Raw genomic sequence first — 14,225 nt, 5'->3', positions numbered from 1 at the left:
AAACTGGTCTTGTAGCAGCTCGTAAGTATATAATCAGTACTACCGATGATAATCACTCTACTGTATGTTAGATCTCCAGAACTTACTTGTCTTCTAACTGCAAGTCTGTGCCCTCTGAGCAAAATGTCCTCAATGGCTCCAACCCCCAGCCTCTGGTGACTACCATTCTCCTGTTTTTTGGCCTTTGTTGATCCCACACGTGAGTGAGATCTTACAGTCCTAATTTTTTCTCTGACTTAACTTTGATTTGCATAATGCCTTCATGTTTGTGTTCTGTCAGTGTTTGTTTATCCTTACATTTTAGCAGCATTATATTTTCCTGCTCCCCAAATAATGAAAGAATCTGAAAATCAATGGAATATTCCTTCCATAGAGTGAAATAGTACTCAGCCTAAAAGAGGGAAACTCTGCTATTTGCAGTAATACGGGTGAACCAGGACACTGTTCTGAGTGAGAGAAAACCCACGCAGAGACTGATAAGTGCTGCCTGACTTTACTCACAGGAGGAGTCTAAGGAAGTCGGACTCATGGGAACCGAGACTGGAAGAGAGGTTAACTTGAGGGTGTGGGGAATGGGGAGATGTTTGTCAGTGGGCACCAGCTTTATCTGTAAAGCAAGCTATGGAGACCTGGTGTACAACGTGGTGGCTGCGTTAATAATAACATACCGTGTACTTGAAATTTGCCAAGAGTAGATGTTAAAAGAGTTCTCAGTATAGCAAGGAAATGGTATCCTTTTGAGGTCATTAGTTTGATTGTAATCACTTGACAATGTATATATATCTCAAAATATGTCATACACCTTAACTGTGAGTGCTTCCGCCAACCACATGTGGGTCAAGCTGGGACAGGAGGAGTCGACCCTGTTGTATGTCAGCAGTTTTGCACATTAGTAGCTAGTTTCAGAATCACCTGTTCTTTGAACTTGGTCCCTGGCTTATCTTTAGATGTATGTTTTCTCTTCTTACTCTATGTCCAGGTCTTTGTACTTCCCTGGATCATTCCTCAGATCACACTTCCGCATTCCTAACTCTCTTCCGCTCTATTTAATCTGTCTAAATTTCTACGGCCATGTTAGTAATACTGTTAGAATCACTTCCAGAAGAGCCATTGCCCCCAACCCTCACCCCACTGTGGTTTCCTTTTGTGTTTGGAATTATTTGATGAGAACTTTACTTTGTGTTGCCTTTCAGTTATTTTTTAGATTCTTGGAGGTGTTCTCTTACTCATCCTGATGCTTTCCTTGATTGGAATGCAGTTGTCAGCTCCTCTTCAGCAGGGATTATATTTTCTGCTGGATTCTTTGTGACCTGGGTTGTGGAGATGCTTATTTCTCCAGCTCAGCTGTAGTGCCCTGCACCCGGGGATCACGTTTGATAGTCGTGGAGAGCTCAGAGCATCGAGGTTTAATGAAGTGAGTGAGAATCCATTCTGTGGGTCTGAGGCCGCTGGCTTCACATTCTCAGGGGAGCCTCTTTGCCTCCTCTTTGCAGTTCACTGGAAAGAGTTGTTCTGCTTTCTTGTAATTAACAGCCCTTTGAGGAGCCAAAGTCTTTTTGGGAGTCATTGAAGCCACTGGTTTCCTGTGCCTCAGAAGTGAGTCCCGTCCCGAGAAGGCAGCCCTCATCCTCCACCTGCAGCACAGCCTCTCCCCCTCCTGGCGCAGGTCCCTGGAGGTTTCTGGTGCTTCAGCCTCTTCCTTCCGGAGAGTTCAGTTGTCTCTTTACATCTCTTTATTGGATTTCACCTAATAATTTCTGTTGCAAGGTGATAAGAGAAGGGGGTTCTAGTTTAGATCATCCTGTGATAGTTTTGTTTTTCTTGTGTTGTCCCTGTACTGATAGGAAGCAGATTTCCTCTGTGTGCTTCCTGACCCTGCACACGGAGTCCCCTGTGAACATTGGATGGTGGGGGGCAGGCATGCTGAGTGTGCTCATGATGTAAGGCGCCTCTCCGTGGGCGGCTCCCCAGCCATGGGAAGTAAAAATACAATATGCCTGTGTGTCTTGTTTGAGAAGTGGAATACTTCCTCATTGTGACACTACCAACTATGCTGTTCAGCTTCAGCAACATGACCTTAGGAAGCTATGAACTGTTTAAAGTCAGAATATTTGTTGGGAAAATTAACACTAGAGTTTCTGGGAAGGCTAAAGGAGGCGTCGCCTGATGGAAGCCGCTGGGTGAGGTGGTTCAGTGCTGCTGGGGGGGGGGTGCTGTCTGCGCGGGTGGGTGCTCACCGGTGTAAGGAGGCGGTACAGCCAGTCAGATGTAAAGACGTGAACTCGTTAGGTTCACATCTTGAAGTGTGTAGTTCCTTTCTGACGTGTGGGGCCTAAGGCAAAACCCTTTAGAGGTGGTAGAAACAGAACGCGTTCTCCCTGTCCTGCCCTGAGGACTTGCCGGCTACCAGCTTCTCTGCGGCTGACGCGTCACCTGCAGGGATGCCTTCTGCCTGGTGCTGGCAGCCGCTCTGGCACGTGCACGTTGTTGAGTGGGTGGATGGGAGTGAGAAGCCAGAGGGGTGTTGTACTGACAGTCCTGCAGTCAAATGCGTTCCCTTTCTCCAGGGGCTGTGTGGGAGGGCTGCCTGCTGTGAGGAGGCTGTGGCCCCGGGCGGCTCCCTCAGGGCAGCGGCAGTGTGTCCTGGTGGCCTGCAGCCTTGCGCACTGCCTGCCACGGGGATGCCCCAAGTGGAGGTGGTACCTGAAGCTCCAAGCATGGCCTGGGTCAGACCGGGAGCTACCAAGGGCCTGCCAGCTGGTGGTCAGGTGGGAACTGAGCCTCTGCCTCAGAGTCACCTGGTAATTTTATTTAGTTTAGGCTATTATTATAATAATACAACCTGCTTCAGAGCTTTTATTCTATATCAAGAAGGGTCTTAGGGCACAAGTCCAGAATGTGTTCCCAGACCAGGCCCCAGACCGGCAGGCTGGTGGTGGTCAGCACTGAAGTGAGCTGGCGTCCCCTCTCCTGTTGCTCTGTCACTGCCCCCACGTCGAACCCAGCCCTGAATCTTGTCGCTAATGTGGATTTCTGATTTCAGGGCTCATTCCAGCAGCCTGTTAAAACATGGTGGATTACTATGAAGTCCTGGGCGTGCAGAGACATGCCTCGGCTGAGGATATTAAAAAGGCGTAAGTAATTGAATTTCCAAAATACTAAAGTGTATGCAGTTGTGCCCATGTGATTGGGTGGTATGACTGTACATTGCCTGTTCAAATGACACAATACAGCGTAACAGCCTTTGAATGCTGCAGCTTAGTTTAAACGTCAGCACAGTTAACAAATGAGCTTTCTCAGACCTAGGCCCAGCTTGTCACTTGGCATTCAGGGGGTAGGAAGGTCACTTGGTTTCCTCTCTGGAGCAGTGGATTTCGTGTCTGCTAGAAGTAGGTGAGAAACCTGCTGAGGAAGAGAGCTGATCCCAGAGAACTTTGGCATTGGCCTTAGAATTGGAGTTGGCTGGCCTTCCCAGAGGGCGGTGCCAAGATGTCCCTGCTGTGGCTGTGGCATGTCCCCAGCCTGTGTCATGAGAGCCTGCTGTGGCTGCCTTCACATTTGCACGCTGCACCCCCGTCTGTCCTTCTCTGCCTTGTGACCAGGGCCCTTGGGAGGGGCATGGCTCAGGTCCCAGGTGGCTGGCCAGGATCAAGGAGAATGGGTCAGTCTGATTCATGTGACACTGACCTGCAGCGAAAACGTCATTAAATAGGTGTTACCATTCTGGCACAGCAAGAGAGACCCATAAGCCTGGAATAATGGGAAATTGGGTTTTAGTGTGTATTGTGGGAACCAGTTTTTTTGTTAGTATATAATAAAGTCTGTTCTGCAGGACCTAGAGATCTGCAAAGGGGGGAAATTCAGGGTTTTTTGACCAAACGGTTCATTTTAAATGCTGACCTAGCAGGCAGGCTGACCACTGTTCTGGGCATGCCTGAAGCTGCTTACAGAACCTCCATGTGACAGACTCAGTCCAGAAACCACTAGTCAGCCTGCTTGGCGGAGTCAGGTGGGTGAGGGCTGCAGTGCCAGTGTGTTGGGGTTCCTCACCCCAGGTAGCAGTTCATAACCAGTAATGCCATGGTACAGTACCTGAGTAAACACATTGTACGTGAGTCTTTGATTAATGCTTCGTTATGCTAGATGCAATTAGAAAGCAGATTGGGTTTATTAGTTTCTGTGAGCCTGTGAGTCGATTATTATCTCCAGGATGCTTTTGAAGTATGAATTTAGAAAATGCTATTACCTTTAAAAGGAGTAAGATTTTCCTGTTAAGTGTGCAGTTGAATACATATTGACTTAGACTAGATTTAGCCTTATTTTTAATGAGCAGAATTGCAGCCACGGGTGGTGCCTGTTCTTAGAACCGTCCGTTTTGTGGACTCCGGGCTTCGTTCGTGTGCAACGATAAAAGCTTGTTGAGGACTGACTGTGGGGCTGTCCCACCCCCACTCCCATTTCTCCTGTGAACCCTGCAGTCACTGCGCTCGAGTCCTAAGCCCTGGGCGCTCCTCCATCTGGGCACCCGCCTTGGTGCCGGAGTACAGGTGTGTGAAGTAGAACGTGATCGAAAGGTATCCGATGTGCTACACTTCACGTGTCACACCTGTCATCTAACCAAATGGGTCTCTTATGAGGCTTACAGAAGTGACACCCAGCCTAGACGTGAAGGTGTTTCTTTGTGCTTCCACGCACATCAGGGCAGGCCCGTGGTTCTCTCCTGTCTCTTGCATGGTCTCTTTGTTAGTGGGGGATCTGTAGCCCCTGAGGGGTGGCTCGCTCTTTGTGTTCAGGTCCACAGTGACACAGGACTACTGTGCTGCTGTTACCTCGGACACCCACAGCATTATGTTAATAATAAATGTTAAGGGCCTTGTTTCAGCCTCAGCCTTAGAGAGACATGTTTCCCCCCTCTGTACATCCCCCACTTAAGTGCGTGTCACTTGTGTTAGCTAATTGGGAGAGAGGATTATTTTTTTGTACTTAAAAAAGCATATGATTGTTAGTGTTAATGGAACCTTGGGACAGACTGACCTGGTCATAGTGCCTTTAAGTGACTCCTGAATCCAGATCAGCGGCTCTGAAAGATGCTGGCGCACTTGGCTGTGCTGCCGCGGAGGGCCCTCTGTACCGCGCTGACGTGTCCAGTGACGGGCTGGTGCGGGTGTGCGGGTGTGAGGAGGACAGTCTGCTCACATACCGAGGCTGCCCTCTGCGTGTGCTCTCTGCTTTCTTGGCCTTCCCGTCGTGAGGCCGTGCCGGGAAGCTATGGGCCTCACACATTTAACATCTGTGTGTATCTCGATGTTGGTTTGGAGCATGCTGTCTGAATTTTGGAACTTACTTCATTTTGGGGGAAAGGGAGATTTTACAGTTGAAACTGGTAACTAATTTCACTAATTTGAAGCTCCGAAACTATGTGCTTAATATGTTTCAAAACCCGTTGGATTTTTTGGACTTCGGCTGTAATCAAACCCCTTTATTACTCTTTACAAGATACCGGAAACTGGCATTGAAGTGGCACCCAGATAAAAATCCTGAGAATAAAGAAGAAGCGGAGAGGAAATTCAAACAAGTAGCTGAAGCGTATGAGGTGTTATCAGATGGTGAGTAACTGCCCAGAGGCCAGACTCTCCCCAAGCACAGCAGAGTGTAGACAGGCTGGCTGAGGTCGGGGCCTAGCGAAGGAGGTTTGTCCTTTTCTTGTGAAGATGTTGTGTTTGTCCTGGTGACTGCTTTACCTCTGAGTGCTGTGGTGCCCCGGCTGCCTGGTGAGTTGTCCTAGGGTAACTCTTTTTAAACTTGGTTAATGCCCTGGTCTGGAGACTGGAGGGTAGATCTGTGCGCAGGCCTCTGGGTGGAGGTACAGTGACCTCTAACCCCCATGGCCCTACCTAAGCATACTTTGCTAATATATTGATTTTTACTACTTGATAGGACTTCCTTGGCTTCAGGAATCAGGAATTGAGCATGCAGCCAGGGTTGAGACTTTGGGATTTGTGGGTGTGTCTTCTAGCCCAGAGCCCGGGCATCAGGATTGGGTGTTACTAAGAGTTAGGTCCTGTAGCCTGGCATCATGACTAAGGCCACTGGTAGCTGGTAGCTGCTGCCCGTCGGCAGGTTCTTGGTGCAGGAAAGACTGTGTGGGTCCTGGGCCAGGTGCACAGCATGGAACCTGTTAAGAAAACTGGAAAACCACCAGCACCACCTTGCGAGGAGGGGTAGTGCTGGGTGCTCTGGTGTGAGTCAAGGCACAGGTGTTTGTAAGGTCAGAGGCTGGCTGACTGGCCACAGGGAGGGATGCTGGGTGTCTGTGCTGGTGTGTTGGTGCTGGACTGGGGTCCGAATCGGAAGGTGTTTTGGCTGTAGAGTGAGCTCCAGGCAGCGGATGGCGACAGCACTCAACTGCCATCGTTTGACCCCTTTCTTTACCTGAGAGGGACTCCCAGACATTTCATTTCTCAGGTTGGAAAGCAGGCAAACTGATGGCGGCAGTGTCTTTGAGATACAGCATTGGAGGTCTGGTGGGTGGCTTCTGAGCTGGGTGGACCCCTGGCGACCTCAGTCTCTGTCATTTGGTCCTTATCTGCTGCTCCAGCACACCCAGATTTGTGGATTTCACAGGTCAGGAAATGAGAACAACTGAGAATGAAATTCAGACTTGGTATTTGGCAGAAGGAGAGCCTTCAAGTGCCCGTGGAAATGCTGTGCTGTGTCTGAAGGAGAGCATGGTTAGGCGTCTGGCCTGGGGCTGCCCCTGCAGGCCTGGCACGGGTCCTGCTCTTCCCGGGGCTCTGCTTGCCTTCTGCTGCCTACTGGCTGTGAGCGCCTCGCCCCCAGGCCCCTGCTGCTGTACGGCAAGGTTCCAGGGAACACGAAGTTAGGGGGGGCACCCAGGGGAGCAGAAGGTGTATGTGTCCAAGCAGGTATGTTCCTATTATAGAAGGACAGTAGGACACCAGGAAGGCTGGGGTTAAACCTGTAGGGTTGGGGCCGGTTCTCTTTCTAGCTTTTGGTACATGTGTTCACTACCCTCCCCAAGGCCCTGTCTTCTTTTCCTCTGAACCACAGATCTTAGTCCCCATTTGGACTTCTAGGGTCGGGATAATTTTGTGACTCTGAAATGCGATTTTAATTAATGTATGCACAGGCACTGTGGGCACTGGAGTGAAATATTTAAATATTTATGATCATGTTAGTTGTTTGTAAGGAGAGATGTACTTAGATTATACCTCTTCCTGCGCTTCATTTAAAGTAAGGGAGGCGTAATGCCTTAAAACTAAAAACGTGCAAACTGCATTGGTCTTCCGGTTTACATGCAGCTTTGGAAATCATGGAATTTTGAGGGGAAAAGAACTTGCTCTTTACTGACTTTGCTTTTTGAATTTATAGCTAAAAAACGGGACATCTATGACAGATACGGCAAAGAAGGATTGAATGGTGGAGGTGGAGGTATGTACCTCTTAATCTGTCCTTGGTCTTAACGGGTGACAGGAGCCGCTTGGGCAGCAAGGTCCGGACAGGTCGAGTTTGCCCGTTCGCTTAGAGCTGCTTCGGCGGAAACAGGCGGCCTAGAGAGCGGGTTCCCTCAGGGAGACAAAGGACAGGCGGACCACGTTGAAGGAGCCAATTAAAAGTCTTCAGACTAGAAAGTCTGTGTTGATGTACTTTGTGTAGCTAGGAAGTAATTTACATTCTTACAGTAGTATCTCGCTGTGAGTGTGCGCTCCCATCCGGGCGGAGCCCGCCTCACCGCACGCGGCGGCCTGGAGGTGGATGCCGCAGTCAAACAAGTCGCGTGCGCCTCCTGGCTCACGGGCTGTTTGCTGACCGCAGTAGAGGGATTGCGAGAGCGTGTTGGTGAGCGGCGCGCTGCGGCCCGGAAGGGCTCGGGCCCACGCGCACTGCACCTGCAGTCACACCCGCTGGGGTCAGGCAGGCCTCCCGCCTTTAGCGGGGAGCGTCAGCCTTGTGGAACACCTTCTCCCTGAGGCCACGGCCTCCGGCGTCTGCAGAGCAGCAGCTGCCGCCTGTGCCCACGGCTGTGAGCTAAGAGCTGTGCTCTGCTTCCACAGGCGGGGGCCACTTTGACGGTCCATTCGAGTATGGCTTCACATTCCGCAATCCAGAGGACGTCTTCAGGGAATTTTTTGGCGCCACGGACCCGCTTTCATTTGACTTCTTTGGTAAGCTCACTGGTCGTCGTGCTCTTGGTGTAGCAGGACGTGGAAGGTTGGCAAGCCTTTCTGCTTACTTTCCATTGTATGCCGTATCTTCAGAGCGCAGGGCCTCTAAACACCCCCCCCCCCCCCGAAGATTTTTCTGAATTCACACCTTGCACGGTGAGTAAGAAGGGTTTTAATGTGTTCACTTCATGCACTATGTTGGCTGCAATGCACTTGTTTGCCATTTCAGTTACAACAGCGGAAAGGACGCAGATGCTGGGGCCTGGAAATGCTGTTCCCTTGACACTGAGTCCGTGGGGATTGACCTGGTCAAGAGCACCGACAGCATAGCGGATGCTCTGTAGGCCTGTGTTCCTTTTGCAGGAGGCATTGGCCCCGGGAGACCGCAGTGCTCCCACCCCTGCCTCGGGGGCTGGCACCTGCCCTCACCCGTGTCTCCAGCACAGGCAGTGCTGGGCCCCATGGGAGCGCTTGCTCTCCACTGCTGGGCTGTCCGGTGCTGGGCGCCATGGGAGGTCAGGGCTTGCTAGGAGCACATCGGCATTTTTGTCTTGCCTCATGGAGGGAGACACACTGTGTGCCCTCCCCCCGTCATGTCCTGAAGCCTGGTTGAGGAGACCCAGGACCACCTGCAAGCCTTTGAGGGAGACGAGGAGCAGTTCCATCTGCAGGAAACACAGGGGGAACCAGTGGGCACCTGTCCACCTGTAAGTCTGGAGAGAGGAAATCCTGGGGCAAAATACCTCTAAAACCAAGATAAGATAAAGGGAGAAATAAAGTTTAAAATCCGTTTATTGCTTACAAACTGCAGTCTGGGCCCTTGTCTCTCCCCCTCACCTCTCAGCTACACATAAGCTCTCTGCTGCCTGGGTTTACCCACTGATATGGAGAGGAACTCTCCATCCCTGAGGAATGATGCAAATACATTAAAGCCATACTTCTTTCCATGTGTGAATGCCTGTTGATATGCAGATGTACTAAAGCCAGGCAAGACATTCTGGAAATACTACAGTTTTACCCACACCACCTGAGGCGCGAGGAAGACTAACCACTCTACGTCTGGTAGGTGCCGGCTTTTGGAATGTGCAGCCCCTCAGCCTATTTCAGGTGTGGGGGTTCCAAGAGACTTACCTTATTTTTTACTGTGGTAAGAAGCCCGGACTTGTTACAGTAGCTCACAGAGGGAGCTGGGGGGAGATGCCTGTGTGTTAGTGTATATCCGTTTTTCATCCCTTGGTAGATGGGACAGGGAAAGCTAAGCCAGGACAGTGTGAATTGGGGCTGGACAGGTGACTGTATGTGGCCTTTTGGAGACTTCTTTAATGACTGCCATTATAAATGTACAAAATACATACTGGGATGGCTCCCTATAAATATGTTATGGACTACACCATGTTAATATTCTTCATTAATTGGCTTTCTTGTATGTAAGAACTCTTACTGAGTCTTACACAAAGAATTTAACAGTCTTTCCTGCCTTAAAATCACTTTTGCATCTCGTTGCACCCCTCAGCCAGCTCCAGTTAGGTTTTGGAGAGCAGGGCAGCTTTGGAGGACAGAGCATGAATCCCCCGGGCAGCCCCATGAGGGAGGCCTGGTCTCCTGGCCCCGTGGGCTTCAGTCCCAGGGTAGGTGAGGAATGGGGGGCATCCTAGGGCAAAACGGGACAGCCTCCCTTAGCCTGAGGCAGGTACCTTAAGGAGGGTCTGCATCTCGCCTGGTGTCTTTAAAGGACAGAGTATAAGGGAAGAGGCCTTAGTGATTGAATTGTAGCCAGATTTTGTTTTCCTCAGGGAAAAAAATCTGATAGGCCAAGGTACCTCCTTAAAAATGAGTTTTTAGCCATTATAATCAGGTATGAATAAATAACATACAGTTTTTACCTCCAATAAGCTGCTTAAAGTCTGCTAGCAGTCCCATCTTCTCGGCTGTGAGGTCTGTGCATGTAGAGAAAGCCTTCTGTGCCTCACGTGCCTCTTGGAGGAGTCACGGGTGGGGACCCAGCAGTGCTGGTGGGGGTTCTGTTCCCGGGCTCAGGGCCCAGCGGAGGACGTCACTAGTCTTACTGTAAGCCTAGACTCGGGCCTCGTTTGAGACCCTGAGGCGCTCAGGCTTTAGCGGTCGGCTCCTCCGTGTGTTCCTGTGGTAAGCGTGCCAGTGACACTTCTCAGCCCATTCTTGTCAGCGTTCTGGGTGACTTGCGTTTTCAGGCTCTAAGGATTCACGCAGGACAAGAGGCTGCTCCCCAGGCAGTAGGGCTGCAGGCGTGTGGGGACACGTATCTGCGTCTGCTCTGGCAGTGATCGAGTCGCTGTTTGCCAGCATCCAGGTCCTGTGACCCAGCCTGGTCAGAGGGTCCATTCAGCCCATGACTTTTCAGTCTTTATTTTTCGCATGACCAACTGTTTTCACTCTCCCATTCTGCCTTCCAACTAAGCAATTCTGCTTAGTTCAAAATCTGTTATAAGACACCGAGGCGCACTTTGCATTTACCAGAATATGAAATTCTGCGTCTTCCATCAGTGTCCCCAGAAGAAAGGAGACAGAACTCAGAGAGCTATGGGGAAGTGTGAAGGGTGTCGGGCAGACTTCGTTCTGCGCTTGCGGGCGAGCTGCGAGAACCGTCACAGCGGGATAGGGCTGGCCTGGGCCCTCTCTGGCAGGGGCCTCCCTCCCAGGAGAGGCCTATAGGCTGACTTCGAAACCTGCACCAAGACCTGGCTCCAGAGTGAAGGGCTGCAGATAGAACTTCCGAGGCTAGCCGACTTCAGTGCGGCCCGGACACAGAACGTACCGAGCAAGACAAGCCCTGGCCAGAGCGCGCACGGGGACAGGTGACGAGAAGGGCGTGCGTCAGTTTGGATTAGGGTGATCTCTTCATCTGTGACAGGGTCCCGGTACATGGTGAAATGACGTCCTAAGAAAGTAATGCTATTGCCTTTTATCAGTGGGCTCATTAGCAGGCAATACTGGAAGAATTGTCTGGGTAAATAACTTGACATTTTTATTGAGTTGTATTCTCATGTTGAAAAGCCAAAACCAGACTTTAGAACCTGAAACGTTTACAGAGTCTATTCCGTTTTGTTTATTTTTCTTCATAATGGCATCGGTCTTGTAAGCCTTGGTGAATGAAAAAATACAGCGGCAGTGGGGAGAGCCTGCACGTGGGGCAGGGAGTGCGGGCTTGCGGGGAGGGTGGCTCTGGAGGAGGGCAGGAGCCAGGCGTGAACGTGATGTCGTGAGCCTGACATTTTGCTCTCCAGGGTCCGAGGAGGGGGTGCCCGAGGACTTGGCCAGGAGCCAGAGCAGCCTGGGTTAGAGGAGGCGGTGGACCAGTCTCTGAGTGGAGAGAAAGGGAGGCTCTGGATGTGATTTCCAGCGAGGACCTGGACGTCTTAAGCAGAGATGAGCCAAGTGACGGCTGTAGCCGGGGCCAGGGAGAGCTCCTGGCTGAAGGGCTGGAGTCCATCTCCAGCAAGGACGAGGCCGGCCCAGGGGACGTGGAGTGAGGAGTGTGAGGGGCTGCTGAGCGAGCACGGTGGGCTGGAGCTCGGACGCCTGTGCCGTGCTGACGGGCTGTGGCTCAAAGTCTGTGCGGAGTACAGAGCCTCTGTGATAACTGCCGTGGGGCCCTCCTTGGTCAGGCAGCTCGCTGAGCGGGGCTGACACCTGCACATGCAGGACGGGGTGTCGGCCCTTCGGGGTCCCGGGGCTGCCGGCACCAAGCGCCACGTCCCTGTGAGGCCCCCCACTCCTGCAAGGCAGGCAGCTGGAAGGTGGGAGCTGCCCAGCAGCCTGAGGCCAGGGTGATTCCCAGGCAAACACCTCCTCCAAGCCTCTCCCCAGCGTCTGGGGTCCCCACACCGTCCTCAGCACATAGGTGTCTTCAAGTGGCGCCCCTGCGGGTGTGTCCAGATTTCCCTGTTATGAGGGCACTTGATCATCTGCAGAGACCCTGTTTCCAAATTAGGTCACCACACAGGCGCTGGGGCTAAGGGATTCAGCATCATTTTGGGGGGCCATGGTTCAACTTACAATGTCTTTCCTAAGGCGTTAGCTGTCTGTGCAGTTAATAAGCAGGTTTTGAAAGAGGAAAGATGGGGAAACCTTTAAAGTTGGATCTCCTCAGGGAAGTTAGGAAGGCGTGTAATGAGGGGGCAGAGGTGCATGTTCGGGGAAACCCCACATGTGGACCCAAAACCCTGCAGCCCTCCCGGACTTAATTCCTGGTACCTCTGTGCCTTCACCAACTGCTTAGGGACCTAGTTTTGCACACGGTCACACCAGTGCACGTGTAACTTGAAAGAAGGCAGGAAATAAGAGTTCCGCTCCACATGAGAACATCATGCGTAGGCTGGTTTCTATCTGAAGTGTTTTTTTAATGTAACTTACAAGGACTGCAGAGCCTGTGGTCCTGAGCAAGTGCGGGGAGTGTGAGTGTCGTCCCCCTTGGCCTGCTGCCTGTTCCATTGTTGCACAATGCTCAGCTGAGACCTTGGGGAGCGTAGCAAAGTGTGGTGCTGGCATTTTTTAGGACTCTTGCTGTTGGATTGGGGAGCTGGTGTTTAGAAAGACTTCACCGAAAATATTGGCAAATGTGGGTGCCGTGCTCATTGCTAGCAGGCAGAGTGGTCCCCCTGACGAGGGCCCAGGCCCCCCAACGGGGAGGAAATGCGCTCTTGAAAGGCCAAAGGCCCTTGTGAAGGCTGTGTTCTGGGCCCTGAGGACAGCTGTGCCGGCTGCCCTGCTGGTGGGGCCCTGTGGCGAGGCTGCACCGTGTGCCTGCGATCTCGGGTGGCCCTCTCTTTGGCCTGGCACTCGGGGCTTCCTCCTTTTGACTCTCTGGAACTGTGGTCCCTGTAGCACGGGCACCACTGCCTGAGAAGTGGAGCTGTTCCTTGGCCACCAATGCACGGCGCAGCAGGTGGTGAGGTCGCTGCTGCACACCAGGGGTGCCCCGCAGAGGAGGCTTTGGAGACGCCCATCCTGCCAGGAAGGGACGAGGGAGCCCTCGCTCCTGTTTGTTTCTTTCAGGCTCTCCCCCAGATCATTGCCATCTCTCCAGTACTTCTCTGGGTACCCCTCTTGTAGACCTAAAACCTTCCTGGGACTGGCATGTTAGTGCTTGCTGTTCCTCTGCCTGGCCAGATCAGGGAGTGGCGAGCTACGGCCCATGGGCCAGACCTGGCCCCGGTGCCTGGTCTGCAGTGGAGGAGAGGTTCTCACGAGATACCAGGCCTCTGTTGGGGTCTGGAGTAGACTGATCGGGATCCAGTGCGTGTATTTTGGGTGTTTGAGTTGGGTAGATTTTTGCAGCTCTTAAAAAATTCAGTGCTCCACCCAGCCCTAGGATGCGAGTAGGAATCCCATCCTGTGGCAGTAATGGTGTGCCAGGTTGAGCAGTACGATGCATGCCCATGTGCTTGCAGATGTTCACATGCCTGCTGTTCAGTGCCGGCACCCTTGGGTGCTGGTACCACGGTGGAAAGGTGCCCCCGAACCCATCTTCCCAAGGGCTCCAGCTCTGATGCAGGCCATACTTTTGATTTGCTTCTGTTTCTGTTTATGTAAGATTCCTTTCACATATGTTGTTTTCTGCTTGTGAAAACTTCAGGAATTGTGGTAAGGGAATGCTTATTCCATGGTGTAGGGGAAGAGCTAGAGAATCTCAGACGTCTCCGTTGCTCCACATGGCCTTTGGGCTGTAAGCGTGTGCCCTTCTCTAAGGGCTGCTGTCCAGTTTTGCATAGTTGTGAAACGAGGGTGCAGTATACATACTTCCCTTTGTGGGGAGTGCCCAGGAGACGCTGGCGTGTCTAGTCGCTGACCCCTGTGCGGTGGGGGGGTGTGCTGCGGGGCAGGATCAGCTGGCCTTGGCAGTGGGTTGCTTGCATTCATTTTGCGTCACAGCATTTGATTTGTTACTTGGTGTGTGTGCTGTCCAGCTGCTGAATCTTCGTAGAAGTTAAAAATGTGCGGCTTGAAGCATCTCTGATACCGAGCTTTGCCTTGAGGCTTTCTGTGCGGGTGCGGGCGTGG

The 14,225-nt window shown here is 51.9% G+C and overlaps 1 protein-coding gene across 2 annotated transcripts in view; it reads left to right on the top strand.

Moving 5' to 3' along the window:
• DNAJB6 (DnaJ heat shock protein family (Hsp40) member B6) overlaps nt 1-14,225 on the top strand; it is a 67,368-nt gene that overhangs the window by 23,892 nt on the left and 29,251 nt on the right. For both annotated transcript variants that reach the window (XM_036999288.2, XM_036999287.2), the window contains exons 2-5: nt 3,044-3,134; nt 5,497-5,606; nt 7,393-7,452; nt 8,076-8,186. In XM_036999288.2, the coding sequence (XP_036855183.2) occupies nt 3,070-3,134; nt 5,497-5,606; nt 7,393-7,452; nt 8,076-8,186 (346 nt within the window). In that variant the 5' untranslated portion in view covers nt 3,044-3,069. The remainder of the gene's footprint in view (nt 1-3,043; nt 3,135-5,496; nt 5,607-7,392; nt 7,453-8,075; nt 8,187-14,225) is intronic.

The sequence above is a fragment of the Manis javanica genome, chromosome 6, assembly GCF_040802235.1.
Source record: "Manis javanica isolate MJ-LG chromosome 6, MJ_LKY, whole genome shotgun sequence".
Classification (NCBI taxonomy): domain Eukaryota; kingdom Metazoa; phylum Chordata; class Mammalia; order Pholidota; family Manidae; genus Manis; species Manis javanica.
This window is presented reverse-complemented; position numbering and strand designations above follow the sequence as displayed.